Source organism: Maniola hyperantus, chromosome 5, assembly GCF_902806685.2.
Source record: "Maniola hyperantus chromosome 5, iAphHyp1.2, whole genome shotgun sequence".
Taxonomy (NCBI): domain Eukaryota; kingdom Metazoa; phylum Arthropoda; class Insecta; order Lepidoptera; family Nymphalidae; genus Maniola; species Maniola hyperantus.
In genome coordinates this window covers 15,135,369-15,155,168 of record NC_048540.1, presented here as the reverse complement: position 1 = coordinate 15,155,168, position 19,800 = coordinate 15,135,369, and the positions used below count along the sequence as shown (strand labels likewise).

The window sequence follows — 19,800 nt, the reverse complement described above, 5'->3', positions numbered from 1 at the left end:
GGCGATCGGTGTTAGACAATCTACTTTGTCTCCTACTTTGTTCTATTTCATTACAATTTATCGAAATTAGATCTATCTGTTGTGCCTGTGACAGCTTAGTGGTTAGGACGTCTGCCTTCTAATCGGAGGTCGGGGGTTCGTTCCCGGGCACGCAACTCTAATCATTCGGAGTTATGTGCGTTTTAAGTAATTAAATATCACTTGCTCTTTTTAAGCTAGCCTAACCTAACCTAACTAGAGAAACACAGTTTTACTTTCAAATGGAAAGTCTAAAGGCAAAAAAAAAACAACAAAAAAAAAAGCGGTGATAGTCTACTGGCTAAGACATCGGCCTCTTATCGAGGACTAGCTTATGCTCGCGAGTTCGTCCGCGTGGACTACACAAATTTCAAACCCCTATTTCACCCCCTTAGGGCTTGAATTTTCAAAAATCCAAGCTTAACGAATGCCTACGTCACAATAGCTATCTGCATCCCAAATTTCAGCCCGATCCGTCTAGTAGTTTGAGCTGTGCGTTGATAGATCTGTTAGTCAGTCAGTCAGTCGGTCAGTCAGTCAGTCACCTTTTCCTTTTATATATTTCGATTCTGGGCTTTAATCCCGAGCACCTTTAACTTTTAGGAGTTGGGTGCATTTCAAGTACCTAATGAAATATAAATAAAGTGAAGGAAAACATCGTGAGAAAACCTACATTCCTGAGAGTTCTCCAAAATGTTCTGAAAGGTGTGTGAAGTCTGCCAATCGGCACTTGGTCAGCATGGTGGACTAAGGCTGAGATCTATAGAGCGCACTTGGACTTTGCTCAGACTTAAGATTGACTTAAAGCGAGACCGATTTATGTGAGAGATATAGCTCTGTCTCGTTTGAACTCTGTCTTAAGTCTAAGCTAAGTCAGAGTGCGCTCTATAGATCTCACCCTAAGACCTAAAGAGACTGTTCTCAATAGTAGGAACGTTTGAATTGGTGATGAAGGTATAACTCAAAAGATAACCTCACCATCACCGACTCACTACAGAGCACGGGTGTCCTCTCAGAGTGAGAAGGGTTTCGGCCATAGTCTACCACGCTGGCCATGTGCGGATTGGTAGACTTCACACACCTTTGAGAACATTATGGAGAACTCTCAGGCATGCAGGTTTCCTCACGATGTTTTTCTTCACCGATAAAGCAAGTGATATTTTATTTATTAAAACGCACATAATTCCGAAAAGTTAGAGGTGCGAACCCGGGCTCGAACCCCCGACCTCCAATTAGAAGACGGACTTCCTAAACACTAGGCTATCACAGCTTTTTCACACGTCATTATGCATGACAAATTCAGTGTGAACAATTCAAAATTACCGCCATACGTGACAAAGGGTCAATCGCTGTAACAAGTATAATAGTTCAGCCAGCATCAGCAGTACATTTCTATGATCCCAGTTATAATGCAATCAATGCATCAGTACGGATATCGTTTCAAATGTAAATGCGGTTGCGACCTGAATATTTTAAGATGTGTGTCAGATACTAAGTGGAGAGCAGGTGGGAAATATTAAAGGAGATCTTATACAGGTGCAAGAGGCGCATGATTTAGTATTGAAAAAAAATATTTGCAAATCGGTCCAGAAACCTCGAAAAAATCGGTGTACATACATAAAAAAACGGGCCAAATTGAGAACCATCTCTTTTTGGAAGTCGGTTAATTAGTGTGACGCGAGCAGAATTTATAGTGCCAAAAAAACGCGTAAGCAAAGGTGTTGTCAGTTTCAACATATCTTTTGACATCATCAATTTTTCGACGCGGCTGATGTGGCTGGTCTTGATGTTGACGTCGCATACATTTTTATTGAGAGAATATTTGTATAATCCCGGTTATAATGCAATCAATGCATCAGTACACGGGTATCGTTTCAAATGCAAATGCGGTTGCGACCTGAATATTTTAAGATGTGTGACAGATACTAGGCGAAGAGCTGGTGGGATATATTAAGGCTGCCTTCAATACATGCCGCAAAGTGCTGCGCGTTTTTAAATTTCCATATAATTTCGATCGATAAACTAATGCGCGGCCGCAGAAGATCACATACCGCCGCAAGATTCGCATGATTTAGTACTGAAAATGAGTGTGACGCGAGCAGAATCGACAGTGCCGTAAAATGCGTAGGTAAGCAGAGGTGTTTTTAGTGTCAACCTGTTTTCTAACTGTCTGACATGGTCAATTTGGTCATCTACTTTTAGTAAATTTTGTAATAATAATTGTTAGGATCCTCCTGTGCTTGCGGTTCTCACGGGCCGGGGCCCCTCTGCCTCTCCGGCTCCGACTTGCTTTATGTGCCACTTCACCTTCACAATCCGTTGAGCTATGTTATGTAGTTATTCTAGTTCTTCTACAGATATCCACATTTCTGATTTGATCACGTAGAATAACTCCACACTTATCTCTCTGCATCGTCCGCTGACCTTGAGATCTATAGAGCGCACTTTGACTTTACACAGACTTAAAACGAGACAGATTTATGTGAGAGAAAGAAAGAAGAAAGAAAAGACGTTTATTTACATAACTGTGCGACACATCACATCTTAAAACTAAGAGCTAGTTCCGGCGCTTCTTCCATAGCTGAAAACAAGCTAAAGAAGCGCCGGATATAGCTCTATCCTGTTTTAACTCTGTCTTAAGTCTAAGCTAAGTCAGAGTGCGCACTATAGATCTCACTCTGAGTGTCTCTGAGCTTTCTTATCAGGCCCATAGTTAGCGATCATTTCTCGTTACCGTACTCGCATATGTCATAAAGTACTTGCTTAAAATATCCCACCATCTCTCCAACTACAACGTTTGTTGTGTAAATCAGGCTGCATCGGGAAGAGATAGAACCTATTATGTCATTCATGAGTCAGTGTAATATGTGTTCAATAGAAAAGTGAGCCAGTGAGCCAGTGAGCCAGCTTTTTATTGTAAAGAACTGGGAATTGTTGAGACCGGACGATATCGAGAAAAGAAAAAGTTCTTTTATCTTATACAAAAGATCTTGGAGTTACTACTGATTGCTGATGTTATTGAACATTTTTAAATCGACGTTGAGGTTATAGAACGATGATGGTTTTTTTATTCAAAAACTAGCTGATGCGCGCGACTTCGTCCGCGTGGCGGGATTTTCAAAAAAGTTTGAGTTGTGCGTTGATAGATCAGTCAGTCAGTCACCTTTTCCTTTTATATATTTAGACTAGCTTATGCTCGCGATTTCGTCGGCGCGGACTACACAAATTACAAATCCCTATTTTACCCCTTTAGGAATTGAATTTTCTTAGCGGATGTCTACGTAATAATAGCTATCTGTTTGCCAAATTTCAGCCCGATCCGTCCAGTAGTTTGAGCTGTGCTTGATAGATTAGTCAATCAGTCAGTCAGTCAGCTTCTCCTTTTATATATTTAGATTAACAGTACTGATTTACAGCAGTACTCAGAGTCGCTTAATCGTTACTTAAGTTGAGTTAAAACGAGACAGAGCTATCTCTCGCATAAATCTGTCTCGATTTAACTCAATCTTAAGTAACGATTAGCGACTCTGAGTACGGCCGTTAGTCGTATTTAACTGTGACATTTGGCAATTGGCATGGCTTTCCAAAATAATGAAGTACCGAATGACTTGATTAAAATCATATTGCAGTATGTTTCAGTACACAATACATGGGAAATAATATAATTATGCCGCCAATTCGCGGCCCGTATGGCCTATTAGGGGGTGAACGGGCAATTAGCGCTCATTAAGCGCTAATATCGGTCGCCATCGTAACTCTGCTGTTTGCTGTTTGCTGTTTGCTATTATTAGGTTTGTTTTCCATTCCTATTATGTGTATAATTAAATTTAATAGATGATTAAGATTTGTATGTAACCAAAATGTACCTCTGCCACAAACACATCTAAGTTCTAATAAGTTTAAGTATCACCATCATCATGATCAATCCATCACCCACAGGCTCACTACAGAGCACGGGTCTCCTCTCAGAGTGAAAGGGTTTTGGCCGTAGTCTACCACGCTGGCCATGTGCGGATTGGTAGACTTCACACACCTTTGAGAACATTATGGAGAACTCTCAGGGATGCAGATTCCCTCACGATGTTTTCCTTCACCGTTAAAGCAAGTGATATTTAATTACTTAAAACGCACATAACTCCGAAAAGTTAGAGGTTACATGTTACACGTTAGGAGGAGTTACACGTTCATCATCATCATCATCATCATCATCAACCAATAGACGTCCACTGCTGGACATAGGTCTCTTGTAGGGACTTCCACACGCCACGGTCTTGCACCGCCTGAATCCAGCGTCTCCCTGTGACTCGTCTGATGTCGTCCGTCCACCTATTAGTAGACCTTATCAACTACATTTTTTATTTATTTCTTTTTTATTTATTATAGGTATACGCTTGAACACTATCACACCTGATGGAAAGTGATGATGTGGCCTAAGATGGGACGCGTTTACCTAGACGATGCCTATTTACTCTTGTTTTAAAGATACCCGGGTTGTAATTGGTAGGAAACACATATCGTGGAAGAGTATTCCAAACCTTAGCAATACGCCCTGTATTTAAAAACACGATAATAACTACTTGTTACTATACCGAGATTCAATTATATTTTCTTGCTATTTGGCTCATTTTTCAGCATTTAAACGGGACGCTAGGGGAGCCGTGCAATATCGAGGCAACATTTTATTCTCAGGGCAGTTTGTGGTCGCAACGGCTTTAAGCCCCGTTCGACAAAGCCATTTGGTACACATCCAAAGCTCGCTCAGAGTGTAACAGCCTCGTAATATTAGTGATTGCGTCCTATACAATAAGCATTGGATGGTATGCAGAGGCAATTGATCGCCGTATATCGGTGTGTAAACATAACGTTATTTGGTTCACATCCAAAGTGTGTTCACAACGTAACGATCACGTATTATCGGTGATTCGATCTAATATAACAAGCATTGTATAGCATGTATTGGTACTTTACCGTGTATCGATTTGTTTGACAACATGTTTTACATGTCGGATATCCGTTTTCAATTCGTTACGCCGTCCGTAACGGTTTCAATTTTCAATTTGGCTCGATTTTAAACTACATGCTAGGAAATATCTAAATGTATTGGAATTTGTGTCAGACAACCTTCTAGTTTGTGAAGGTCTAGTGAATCTTACCTATATTTTTGCTATTGCAGCACTATTTGCCTCGTGTCTTTTTCCAAAATTGAGAATTCAGATACTTACAACTTGACTGCAATCTCACCTGGTAGTGAGTGATTATACCGTGTTAGATGGAAGCGGGCTAACCTAGATGGGTTATTCACCGGGATCTACGTACTTCTGTACGCAATTTCGTCATAATTGGTTAAACGGTTGGGCCGTGAAAAGCTAGCTGACTGACAGACAAACTTTCGCATTTATAATATTAGTATGGATTTCGCTTTTGAGTAGGTATCTTACGAAACAAATTACGCAGTAGATAAGTATTTATTAAAGCGGAGAAGCTTTTCAAGTTGTAATTTAAGTCACTCACGTCTTGTTATTAAATTAATGAAATGCCAAACGCTCGCGTCTCTTGAGTTGACGAAACGGCTTCGTCTTTTAGGGTGACGAATCAACGTTAAGCTATACTGTGCTGCGCCGGGCACTTTACTTTACCAGCTAACTTTCTGGTGTTATGTATCTACAAACTACATCTGTGCGGTGTGCTGCGCGACTGCGATGGCGCGACATGCATGCGCACAAGTGTAAGCAAGATAGATGGAAGACTGAGCGAGATGAGCAATGCTTGACGAGGAAGCCAGCAGGTATCTGTGATCATTGCTACGTTTTAAACACAGCACAGCCGTACAAAAGGCAGCTCAGAAGGGTTTGTTGATATCTAAATATATAAAAGGAAAAGGTTTCTGATTGAATGATTGACTGACTGACTGGTCTATCAACGCACAGCTCAAAATACTGGACGAAGCAGATTGAAATTTGGCATGCAGCTATAGCTATTATGACGTCGGCATCCGCTAAGAAAGGATTTTTGAAAAGTCATTCCCTAAGGAGGTGAAACAGAGGTTTGTAGTTTGTGTAGTCCACGCGGACGAAGTCGTGAGCATAAACTAGTAAGAGTATAGCACAGCACAGCATAGCTCAATGTTGATTGGTCATCCTTATCCTCGTTCGTTGAAATAAAATCTGTCTAGACGTTTACGAAATTTAATGTTTAACAAAAAATTCTTTACAATTTTCTTTGCTCTGAAAATTTCCACGGAATAATTATTACGTTTTCTCGAAACACAGTCAGTAATTAATGTGACATTTTTATTGCAACATAAATTTTGTCTGTTTTGAACCTAAATATTAAGCACGGTTTCCGCCAGTTTTAAGTTGAAACTGCGTTGTAGTTAATTATATTAAGGTTTTAAAAGAACCGCATAAGTATAGTTCGCGTCCCGCAAAATCAAAGAATTTCAACGGGATCTTTAAAAGAACCTAAATACACGCAAACGTAGTCGCGGGCATAACATTTATTAGCTATGTTATGAATTTTGGGATTATTCTAAGGAAAGAAGTAGCGATTTCGCCTGAATAAATAAAGTTGTTTGCTTCCATAAAAACATGAATATGTGATGGTTATGCAAAACGGGATGTCTTCCGAGTAGAGAGCCCATCAACCCTTTCGCGAGATGAAATTATCTCTGGCTATCCTTAACACAGATCTAAAAATCTAGCTAGGATAGCCAGTTCTTGATCTTGTACCATTTTTAATATTGTATATGTCAACAAGCACGCAAATTTGTTCAAGATCAAATCAATGTATGTGTGTAATCTAGATGATTGAAAAATAAACGTTTTATTTATTTATTTATTTATTTATAAATGTGACTGTGACTATACAGGATGTTTTAGCGTTTAAACTATCGTGAGTGATTTCCATTATATACAAGGAGAAGTTTTAGTGGTTGTCTTCACGCGGCAGAACGATTTGCCCTCAGTAGTACTATCGAAATTTTGAGTTAAACTTAAAAAATAAAAATGTTTTTGTTTTGAAATAGTTAAAAAAATATCGACAACTCGAAAGTGTGAGAAATAATAGTAACTCCCTAGACGTAATGTGAATAGTAGGTAGGTACATCCACTCGAACCGTGCTGCCAATAAAGTGAAAAAGTTTAGAGACTCTTTTTTGCACAAAATCAGTAAGTTGATACATAAGCGAAATTTTAGTGGTTGTTTTCCCGCGGCAGAACAATTTTCCCTTATACTATCGAAATTGAATTTGCAATTTTTGACTCTAATATTTTTTTATATTTATAAATTGAATATATGCCTTCCTCATCCACCCACTTTCCGCTACCTTCTTAAGGTCGTCAGTCAGCAGGTTGGAGCCTGGAGGTCGTCCCACACCGCGCTTGCCGATACGCGGTCTCCACTCCAGAACACGTCTGCCCCAGCGGCCATCGGTTCTGCGGCAGACGTGGCCTGCCCACTGCCACTTCAGCTGGATATTTCGTTGAGCTATGTCAGTCACTTTGGTTTTCCGACGGATTATCTCGTTACGGATTTTGTCCCTCAGAGAGACACCCAACATAGTCTAGGTTTTCAAGCACTAGATGTTTTTAAGTTCATTCAAGCTAACGGGGTATCCTAACTCTAACAAGCTCTTATTATTATTAATACCTATAGGTTAAAAAACTCGATAACTCTTTTATTGTCTTTTGTCCCTTCACTCCAGATCACCTGAACGTTAAAACAGCGTAAAATACAGTTTAAATTGAGGCGATGCGCACAAGAAGTACAAGTTTATGTCTTACTTCCTATTTACGGCCAATCGTAATTCTTTTATGAAAGAAATTTTATTACATTGTGAACGCCTGATCTAGTTTTTTTATTTGCTATTACAGTCACGTTATTCTGAATTTGGTATCTTCATCCATCTCTGTATATATACGTATTTCTACGTGATCTACGTCCTATTACTAATTGCTGAGGGTCGCGACTTTCTCTTCATAAATCACACAATGTATTCGTAGAATAATACTTATGTGAAAATACTTGGGAGCGCTCCGCCAAGTCTTTTCACATACGATTAGACTAGGTATAATTTTATCAGATATTAATGACAATAATCTGGAGCAACGTTTAAATACCTGAAGCACGGAGAAAATAACAAGCAAATATAATTATTACAAAAAATAAAAACCGACCAAGTGCGAATCAGACTCGCGCACAATCGTATTTTATCGACATTTTGCACGATAAATCAAAAACTACTTACTAGATCTCGTTCAAACTAATTTTCAGTGGAAGTTTGCATGGTAATGTACATCATATATTTTTTTTAGTTTTATCATTCTCTTATTTGAGAAGTTACAGGGAGGGGGGGGGGGGAAACATTTTACCACATTGGAAGTGTCTCTCGCGCAAACTATTCAGTTTAGAAAAAATGATATTAGAAACCTCAATATCATTTTTAAAGACCTATCCATAGATACATCCCACACGTATGGGTTTGATGAAAAAAAAATTTTGAGTTTCAGTTCTAAGTATGGGGAACCCCAATTGTTTTTTTTTCTATTTTTGTATGAAATTCTTAATGCGGTTCACAGAATACATCTACTTACCAAGTTTCAACAGTATAGCATTTATAGTTTCGGAAAAAAGTGGCTGTGACATACGGACGGACAGACATGACGAATCTATAAGGGTTCCGTTTTTTGCCATTTGGCTACGAAACCCTAAAAACACACAAATGCCACGCCACACTACACTTTCTATACATTACAACTTGTCTTGCGTCTTTCGACGCAATATTGAAACCGAATAAAAACTACGGAACCCTAAAAAATAAAATGAAATTTTCAAACATAATCCTACCACAAAATATTAAAACTTACAAAAAAAGTACACCATCCAAATATTGCAATTTAAATCATACTAAACCAAAATTCCCGTTGTCCACAGGTCGTTCCGAGCCAGGAGTAGTACCTTCAATAGTGGGCTTCACGAAAGACTCCGTCGCCCACGAGTCAGACAGGCTGGCGCCAGGAGACAGGATCTGCAGCGTCAACGGCATATCCACAGCGAGGTTGACTAATGAGGAAGTCCTGCGGTTGCTTGACAATGTGGAAGAGAGGGCGTCTTTGGAAGTGGAGTATTATATGCCTAATTATGGTAAGACATTCTTCTTCTTCTTCTTCTTCTTCGCTCTGGGCTGGTTTCCGCACTTAAACGTTTCCGTCTGTTGTGCGTGCATTGCCCCTCCCCGCTAAAGTCTTCACTCCAGCCATCCAAGCTCGCTCCAGAAGCCGAGTAGACCGCCCAGGATGCCGAGGGCTTCATGGAGTGAGGTCGGGGAACCCAAATGGCGTTCGCGTTGTTCTGCTACGCCTAAGTTCGCCTGTTCTGCTACCGTTCTGGTAAGACCTTATTTCTGATCAGCACGCTCGGTACCGAGCGCCTACACTGCGCCAAGGCTCTTTTGGCGCGTGGCGAAAATCGGAACTAACGCCGCCATCTTGTTAAGTGTCACGCACTCCCCTTACATGTGATGTTGCTAAGTAAGAAATCTGAAATTCACTGTTTTTGTTAAATATTAGAGCCATTCCAATAGGTGACCAACATCTTAACTACTAGGCTATCACCGTTTATAGGATACTTAATAATAGTAAAAAAACCGGCCAAGTGCGAGTCAGGCTCGCGCAACGAGGGTTTCGTACTACAGTCTTATTTTTTTGACATTTTGCACGATAATTTAAAAAACTATGATGCATAAAAATAAATAAAAATCTGTTTTAGAATGTACAGGTAAACACCTTTTTATATGATACCCCACTTGATATAGTCATCTTACTTCGAAAATTAAAAATACTAATGATTAGTTCATAAATACAATTGAATTTTTTTTGTGTGATGTAACCACAAATTCACGATTTTCAGATTTTTCCCCTTAAATCTGCTTATAAGACCTCTCATGATCTCATGATTCTAGGTCAACGGGATGTACCCTGTAGGTTTCTTGAGAGACAGACAGACAACAAAGTGATCATATAAGGGTTCCGTTTTTCCTTTTGAGGTACGGAACCCTAAAAATGATAAAAACCATAGATTCTACCTAAGCAGCAATAGCGCCTCTGGTGTGGTCAGTAAATGAAATCAAATTAAACATATTTTGCTTATTACCTAATTATCCATACGAAAGAATATTCCAAAAGTCACACAATAGTTACATGAAACATGTCATGTTACCGACGAAAAGGCAATTTCATTCAGAGACATACTTACGACCTGATAGAGAAAGAACCTGTGATGGGCAGACCTTCGTTATTTTATAAAAGCTTAAAGTTTATATCTGCGCATTGTCCTCCAACATTGGGAGGAACGATCCGCGACTATGAAGTTATTTTAATTTAATTTGTAACGATGGGGCTGGCATATAGATCATCTGTAAAAGCCCCTTACAAAATATGTCGTATTTAAAATAAAATAAAAATTTGGATCATGTTAGCTTTGGGAGATAACATAAAGGTGTAAAAATCTTACGGCAAAGTATAGAGTGTAATTTCTTCTTAAACTTAGAACGTCACTAAGAAACGTAGTTTAAGGGTGTCTGGCATGGGGTTCCCACTATACTAAGTGTCTGGCAATGCATGACGTGATTTCTAAAAATTAGACTATACTTTGACATATGATTTTTTACACCTTTGTTACCTGTTATTTACAAAAACACCATGATCCAAACTTCATAGTCACTGATCATTCCTGTCTGTGTTGGGGACAATACGCAGATAAACTTTCAGCTTTTATAAAATAGCAAAGGTCTGGCACGCGCTGGCTCCCTCTCTATCAGGGACATGCTTACGACCTGATAAAAGGCGACAGACAAAAATCCTGTTACACGGTTGAAACTCCGGGAAAAAGTCTCAAAATAAAACGCGTTAACTTGTGTGTAACCTACCTCCATTTTGTTTGTGCGGGCTTTTGGGTTTGTAACTTTTTGACAGGATGTTAGATTTACTCTACGTGTTTTGTTTGTTTCCTTCCCTTTATTTTTCTGCGGTTTTCTGGTATTGTGTAGACTGTAGATGGTATCAAATAGGAACTCTGTTGACTTTTCTTGTAGATGAATTGACAAACTTAGAAATAGATTGGGTACGTACTGAAACTTAAGTCCCGCAACTCAACTTTTCTTCTAACTAGGACCTTATTATTATTTTATTCAACTACTTAGATGATGCATTATTTGACAAATTCACGGTTTTCAGATTTTTTCCCCTAATGTCTGCTATAAGACCTACCTACTTGCCAAATTTCATGATTCAAGGTCAACGGGAAGTGCCCTGCAGGTTTCTTGACAGACAGACAGACGAACAACAAAGTGATCCTTTAAGGGTTCCGTTTTTCCTTTTGAGGTACGGAACCCTAAAAATCATCAAAATTGGAGCTGTTTCTGAGAACTTCCTAAGATTGACTGTTTTACGGCTTCATTGACTTCACTATAACACGAGAAAAAAAATCAATTTAAGAAACTCCTGGTATACTCATAAATTATGATGTCTAATTCTTATTTTTTGGTTCCAGCATCCCAAAACTCGCTATACATTACAACAAAGCTAGCAGAAGTTCCCGTTGAGAAAGTGAATGGGTCACTAGGAGTGACCATACGAGGAGGTCTTCCAGACAACTCGGCGCCCAGCGCAGACCTGGTGCTGAACAGTAGGTCTTTGGATGCCCTACCTCTGGTGGTAACGCACGTGAGACCTGGTGGCGCTGCGTACAACACCTCTAGGATAAAACCTGGTGATAGGCTACTGAAAGTTGACCATGTAAGTATTTTCCTGAATCTTTTTAAGGTTCCGTACCTCAAAAGCAAAAAATGAACCATTATAGGATCACTTCGTTGTCTGTCTGTCCTTCTGTCCATCTTTTTATCGTGTCCGTCACCTAAGAAAACCTATAGGGTACTTCCCGTTGACCTAAAATAATGAAATTTGGTAGGTAGGTAGGTCTTATAGCACAAGTAAAGGACTAAATCCGAAAACCGTGAATTTGTGGGTACATCACAAAAAAAATTAAAATGTGTTTATGAACAAATAATTTGTATTTTTTTTTTTTTTTTTTCGAGTCTAAAATAAGTCGTAAAAATTTAATAATTACTTGAAGATGGAAACAAATAAACTATTAATAAACTTAAATCTAAAAAAAAAGAAAACAATATTAAATTAAAACTAAAATAAATTAAATTAATTAATTAAATTAATTAAATTAATCATCTAATTTGTATTTTCAATGTTCAAAGTTAAATAACTATACTAAGTGGGGTATCATATAAAAAGGATTTACCTACACATTCTAAAACAGATTTTTATTTATTTTTATGCATAGTAGCATTTGATTTATCGTGCAAAATGTCGAAAAAAATACCCGAGTACGGACTCGCGCTTCGACCGCTATTTTGATACATCTACAATCTACATTCTACACATTGCCTAAGTCCTAGCCTAAGTTTACCGAGATGTTACTGTTATCGCACTTGTATAATTGCCACCTTAGAAACGGAACATCTTGAGTTGATTGTATAAATACGGGTGGTTGATGGTTTTAAAGCTAGTCTCGTTCCGACGCGAGACTCGATCGACTATTAAATGATTTTTGTGTTTAGGTCGCCATTTTGATTGAGTTGTTGCAATAGCAATTGTGCCCTGTTTAAGTTAATATTGCAAGCTCTCGATAAGCCTATTCGCGGCGTGATTTATATTTAACTTCACTCCTGGTATGTTTATATTACGGACATTATCTAACACCTTGTATAAATTAAAGTAAATTTTTTATGTTTTAGATATCACTAACCAACAAAACCTTATCGGAAGTCCATCAAATCTTGCAGAACTGCCCTCAAGTGACAAGCCTGACCATAGAATACGATGTTTCCATCATGGAATCAGTGAAATTGGCAACTGGACCCTTACTTATTGAGATAGAGAGGCCATGCAATGAGGACCTGGGGCTGTTCTTGAGCAATCAGAGGTACTCTGACGACGTGTACAGTTCTGGATCGGATACGTATCAGAGAATGGGGACGTGCAACGCGATTTATATTGATAGTATATTACCTGCTAGCATTAGTGACAGGTGAGTTTTTTCATCATCATCATCATCATCATCAGCCTGTGGATGTCCACTGTTGGACATAGGCCTTCCCTAAAGAGCGCCACCACACCCGGTCCTCAGCCTTCCTCATCCAGCCACTTCCCGCCAGCCTCTTTAAGTTTCTCAGTTTTTTCATTAAGTTTTATTTATTTACTAGCTGATGCCCGAGACTTGGTTCGCGTGGAATTAGGTTTTTAAAAATCTCGTAAGAACTCTTTAAATTTTCGGGATAAAAAGTAACCAATGTGTTAATCCAGGGTATAATCTATCTTCATTCCAAATTTCAGCCAAATCCGTCCAGTAGTTTTTGCGTGAAGGAGTAACAAACATACACACACCCACATACACACATACAAACTTTCGCCTTTATAATATTAGTCGGGATTTTTACAACTATTATGTTGATAAACATTATAGAGCCTCAATAGCTCAACGGGTAAAGGAGTGCTGAAAACCGAAAAGTCGACGGTTCAAACCCCGCCCGTTGCACTATTGTCGTACCTACTCCTAGCACAAGCTTAACGCTTAGTTGGAGAGGAAAGGGGAATATTAGTCATTTAACATGGCTAATATTCTTTAAAAAAAAAAAGAACTAGATAATGCTCGGGACTTCATCCGCGTTGATTTTAAGTCTTTAAAAAATCTCGTGGAAACTCTTTTGATTTTCCACGATAAAAAGTATTATATTTGTATCTAAGATGCCCGATTTGTTCGTGCCTTTCATCAATATCGCCTTAGCGATTAGACTGAAAAAGTACAGACATAGACACACTTTCGCATTATTATAGTACCTACCAGTATAGATAATATCTAGCTTATGCTCGCGACTTCATCCGCGTGGACTACACAAATTTCAAACCTCTACTTCACCTCCTTAGGGGTTGAATTTTCAAAAATCCTTTCTTAGCGGATGCCGACGTCATAACAGCTATCTGCATGCCACATTTCAGCCCGATCCGTCCAGTAGTTTGAGCTGTGCTTGAGTTGAGTTTAGATAGATCAGTCAGTCAGTTGGTCCTTCAGTCAGTCAGTCACCCTTTTCTTTTATATATTTAGATATAGGTACATTAATTTAGCTTCTGTGTCAATGAGACTGCAAAATATGAATTAATCAGTCAAAAAAATGGATTATGTGTACTCCTAAGTAATTTCAATAATCCATACTTCCATACTAATATTATAAATGCGAAAGTGTGTCTGTCTGCTAGCTTTTCACGGCCCAACAGTTCAACCGATTTCGATGAAATTTGGTACAGAGATAGCTTTTGATCCCGGAAAATCAAAAAGTTTCCACGGGATTCCAGTAATTAATAAGTATGAACTGCGTAATTCAATAGTTCCTATTGATTGGGTTAATAAACCCAGTAAATAGAAATACATTAATAAAATTATGATCTATTATAAATTTTCCATTCCTAATTACATCCTTGAATAAATTAAATTAATTGAAATCTGCGTTGTATCTGCGATTTATGGAACCTCGTTTATTATTCATCAAAGGAATAACTAAGCAGCACTACTAATTATTATCATACGCTCATCAGTTAGAAATTTCTAACTCTATTTATAATATTAGGTATAACAAAGCAAAATAATTATTTTATAATATTATGTATTATAATAGATGATTTATAATTTTTATGGTAGTGACTACCTACACTTCAATGAAAGGGGTTTGAATAGTTTAGCATGTCTGGCCTAGTTGTCAGCCATTTTTCCTTTTTTTCCAAAAATCACGTCTATGCGTTGCTCCGTTGCGGTTAAAAGGCAAACCAATAAAAAAACTAGGAGAAATTTATTCTTTTTTTGAAGCTAGTTCTTAATTAAACTACTAATTGCAGTAACTAGATTACAACATGGGGTTATTCAAGGGGCGGACCAACAGATTCCTAAAAGGCCGGCAACGCATCGGCGGTTCCTCTGGTGCTCCAAATGTTCATGGGCGGCGGTAATCACTTAACATCAGGTGACCCGCCTGCTTGTTTGCTCGCTATCTCTATAAAAAAAATTAGTCTAGTAAAATACGACTCTAACGACAACGCAGTTTTGCTAATTAAATAGTTCATGTAATCAAAAGAGATTTAATAAAGTTTAGGTCCAATTGTTCACAATTTTCAACCTAAACTTGTTCTATAACTAAATTATTCTAACGAAGGTGGGTAAATGTAACTAGATTAAAGTTTAGTTTGACTAGATTCAATTGCTAACCTGCATTTGGCAGTCGAATTTCATCTAGTGACATGCAAATAAGCTAGTATTTTGGTTATGGTGCTGTGCTGATTGGAGAATTATTAGTAACACTGTTGATTTTAGTTGCTAAATAGTAGCTGTTATTAGGCTACTGTCAGATTAGAGTTAACGATATAGTGTACTAGAGAGGCCCGTGACTTCGTCCGGTGGATATAGGTCTTTCAAGTCCTGCGGGAGCTCTTTCATCATCATCATCATCATCAACCAATAGAGGTCTCTTGTAGGGACTTCCACACGCCACGGTCTTGCGCCGCCTGAATCCAGCGGCTCCCTGCGAGTCGTCTCATATCGTCCGTCCACCTACTGGGCGGGTCTTCCAACGTAGCGTCTTCCGGTGCGAGGTCGCCATTCCAGCACCTTGAGACCCCAACGTCTATCGGTATACGAACTATGTGCCCTGCCCATTGCCACTTCAGCTCAGCAGGGAACTCTTTGATTCTCCGTTATAGAAACTAGCCTATACAATTTTTGATATGTATTTAAAATTATTTAGAAATTTCTATAGAATTGTAGGTGAAAACATCATCAACATATTATCATAAAAATTATAAAAATATAGTAAAAATGCAATTATATGTCGTTTTTCGTTCAAAGAGCTGCATTGTAATATGGGCCTATGAAAGTAGTTTCAATAACTGCAAGGTGTCGCTACTAGATGGCATTAACAGTCGCTTCAGTACTGACTCACTGAGTGAAAATACATATCACAAATTTCGTCACTGGCAGTAAGCGAAACCGTGAGCTAGCGGTCAAGGCGTCGGGCGCGAAGCCAGAAGACGAAGGTTCGAATCCTCCCGGTCCGCAATTTTTGATATGTATTTAAAATTATTTAGAAATAAAGAAAACCGGTTTTTTTTTTAATTCAGATACAAGTTAGCCCTTGACTGCAATCTCACCTGGTGGTAAGTGACGATGCAGTCTAAGATCGAAGCGGGCTAACCTGGAAAGGGGTATATGGCAGGGGTATTATGATGACGATTAAAAAACTGCTCTTTTCAGATGTGGTGCACTACACCCTGGCGACCAATTGCTAGCCTTCGACGACCATGTGATAGATGGAAACAACTACACGGCCGAAGAGGTTATGTGCTACTTAGAAAACTGTGAAGCTGGGTTCACGAGGCTTCACGTCGCGCCGAGGCATGTCCTTGCTCATGGAGGAAGATTTACTAGAGGTACCTAATGTTAAAAAAACCGGCCAAGTGCGAGTCAGACTCGCGCACTGAGGGTTCCGTACTACTTAGAATCGTATTTTATCGACATTTTACACGATAAATCAAAAACTATTTTTTACATAATTTTTAAATGCTTAAAATAAATAAAAATCTGTTTTAGAATGTACAGGTAAAGCCCTTTCATATTATACCCCACTTAGTATAGTAATCTTACTTTGAAAGTCGAAAATAGCAATTTTGTTCATGACCAAAAATTTTTTTTTTTGTGTGATGTAACCTCATACATACATACTCACGGTTTTCAGATTTTTCCCCGAATCTCTGCTATAAGACCTACCTACCTGGCAAATTTCATGATTCTAGGTCAACGGGAAGTACCCTGTAGGTTTTTTGACAGACAGACAACAAAGTGATCCTATAAGGGTTCCGTAAGGGTTCCGTTTTTCCTTTTGAGGTATGGAACCCTAAAAAAGCTAATTTAATTTGAGAAACCTTAAGTTCGCTGGTCGACAAAGTTCCAAGTAATCAAGAAGTTCTGTAGGAAACCAAACAGAGGCAAGACAAAACCGGATTCCTCGCATAGTTGTCGCCGTTACTAATGCCACTGGCGATGTATGTGATACGGTATTCGATACAATACCCAGGTTTACATACAATAACAAAAACGTTCAAGCACTGTACTAAGAAAAATTTTATTTCTTTTTGACCGGGCGAAGCGAGGTCATTGAGTCTACTTTAGTGAAATTGCACTTGTCCGTCCGTCTGTCACAGCCTTATAACTTCTGAATTGTAAGCAACAATTACTTCAAACTTAAATATAATATGTAAACTAATATTGCATAAAAAAATAAAAAAGTTTTATTTCAGAGGGGCCCCGATACGACATAAGGGGGCTTTAAAGTGGTGATTTAATTCGCCACTAATATGTCAAAAACGGCTACATGTTCCCTGGGATGAAAGCTGCTGCACCAAATTTCGTCAAAATCGGTTGAAGGGATGGGCCGTGAAAGGCTAGCAGATAGATAGACAGACTAACAGACAGACGGACAGACTTTCACATTTATAATATCAGTATGGATTTATAATAGTTAATGAAAAAACTATTTCGCGAAAGCAGGTATTATATAAAATGCCCTGGAATTGTATGAAATACCTGAATTGTATATTATGCCGGTAACACAAATAAATTAAACGAATTCGAAGCACTTTGAAAGGCCTACAACAAATTAGGTAAGAGGGAGTGATTACGGAGTACCTAAAGGTGCGTTTACACAGAAGAAGAACTCTGTGACAATAGGGTCTTAGGAAAATAGAGTAATTTCTGATGGATTTTATTATGTTAAAAAAATTTAAAATATTTGTTGTTTTCTCCTCGTGACGTCATTAATCGCTTTTCAGCGTGATGTTAATAATTAATTATGTTAAAAATAAATAAAAACATGATTTTTTAAATTATTCTCTTTAATAATCAATAATTGTAGCCCCATAAACTACCGCTATACAAAAATCACATCATCTTATTTCTACTGTTCAAGATCCTTGTGATGTAATTTATCTTCATGTAAAACCAGACCAGAAATATGTACAAAAACTTGCACTGGGGGCGTCACTAGTATAATTATGGTCTATGGTCACTATGTATAATATAGTCTTGTATAAATTAGTTCCACGTTCTGGCAATCTGGCGAGGTATTTTATCTTCCTGATCACGCTTTACATAGTTTAATATTGGGGCATCCCAATACAATAATTTTAAATGTAGTGAGGGTGAAAGCAATGTCACCCTCATCACCTGGGTGTCTGGTGCACTTCGACCGTTCGTTGTGCCAGATCCTTCTTTCCACGCACGTGCAAACTGTGGAACCAACTCCCATCGGCGATGTTCCCATTAGATTACAACATGGGGTTATTCAAGGGGCGGACCAACAAATTCCTAAAAGGCCGGCAATGCATCGGCAGTTCCTCTGGTGCTGCAAATGTTCATGGGTGGCGGTAATCACTTAACATTAGGTAACCCGCCTGCTCGTGTGTGGCAAAATGTGGCCAAAGTCGTTGGTAAAATGTCGTACTCTAAATTCTAATTCCGCAGCATCTGGTCTGTGTTTGCACGTCTCATATTTGCTGCATTGAAAATATCTGTAACACTTTTTAGCTCCGTTTTTCTCCCCGCTTCAGTGAACACACACCCTTACAATTCCAAAGAGTCTATGGGTGAGCCACATCTTGAAGTTTTCGCGGGCTGTCGGTCTGTGGAACCGAACCCGTTTACTGCCTTGGATATTTCTTTAGGAGCCGTAGTTTGGGACTTCTTGTTTGTCTTCGCCTTAATCCTATTCGAGCCTGGTCTTTGTTTTTAAGCTCCAAGATAATCTGTTTTGGGGCATAATACAAACGCGTCCTATAGTTATCTAAATCGTCTTTATGATATTTTGAGTTCGTTTCTGTAGATTTAATCATAAAGTGTGGTGTGTTTACACCAAAGCACTAAATAAAAACTGAGACTGGTGTCTGCAATTTGAAGCCCAAATAGACCGTAGTCTGTGCTAGGGCTGACAAAGATCATCGACCTTACACGATTATTTATGTTTTATTTTTATGAGGTTTTCCATCCCAACATCGTTGATAGAATTCTCGCTGCATTTTTGTGCGCAATCCTCTGCGCAATTTTTTTTTGTTTTTATTTTTTATTTTTAAAAAGAATATTAGCCATGTTAAATGACTAATATTCCCTTTACCTCTCCAACTAAGCGTCAAGCTTGTGCTAGGAGTAGGTACGACAATAGTGCAACGGGCGGGGTTTGAACCACCTACTCGTGTGGTTTGAACCGTCGACCTTTCGGTTTTCAGTCCTTTACCGGTTGAGCTATTGAGGCTAATAATGCCAAAATGAGCCAGCCCTTCTGCCACCAGATAAATTTCAGGTTAATTGTTGTTTCGTTTTTATTTGAAAAAAAAAAGTGAAAAAAAAAGCAACATTTGGTCCTTGTACTGATTAAATTCTTAGCTGTTTCAGCGTTGAAAATAAGCTTGTGTATTTAGAGAATAGGATTGTTTAGTAATAACTTCAATAAGATAAAACACAATACTTGTGATGTGAAATAACACAACGGAAAAATCCAATAAAATAAAAACAAAGTTATTTTTACTTCCTTTTAGAAACATTGAAGCGTTTTATTATTGCAATATTGTTATGTAAAAGTAATATCCGATCATACGGCTACGCATTCCATAATGCCATGTC

The 19,800-nt window shown here is 38.5% G+C and overlaps 1 protein-coding gene across 3 annotated transcripts in view; it reads left to right on the top strand.

Moving 5' to 3' along the window:
* Grip (Glutamate receptor interacting protein) overlaps positions 1 to 19,800 on the top strand; it is a 377,891-nt gene that overhangs the window by 336,669 nt on the left and 21,422 nt on the right. For all 3 annotated transcript variants that reach the window (XM_034968807.2, XM_069498721.1, XM_069498724.1), the window contains 4 exons: positions 8,950 to 9,159; positions 11,566 to 11,810; positions 12,824 to 13,116; positions 16,384 to 16,559. In XM_034968807.2, the coding sequence (XP_034824698.1) occupies positions 8,950 to 9,159; positions 11,566 to 11,810; positions 12,824 to 13,116; positions 16,384 to 16,559 (924 nt within the window). The remainder of the gene's footprint in view (positions 1 to 8,949; positions 9,160 to 11,565; positions 11,811 to 12,823; positions 13,117 to 16,383; positions 16,560 to 19,800) is intronic.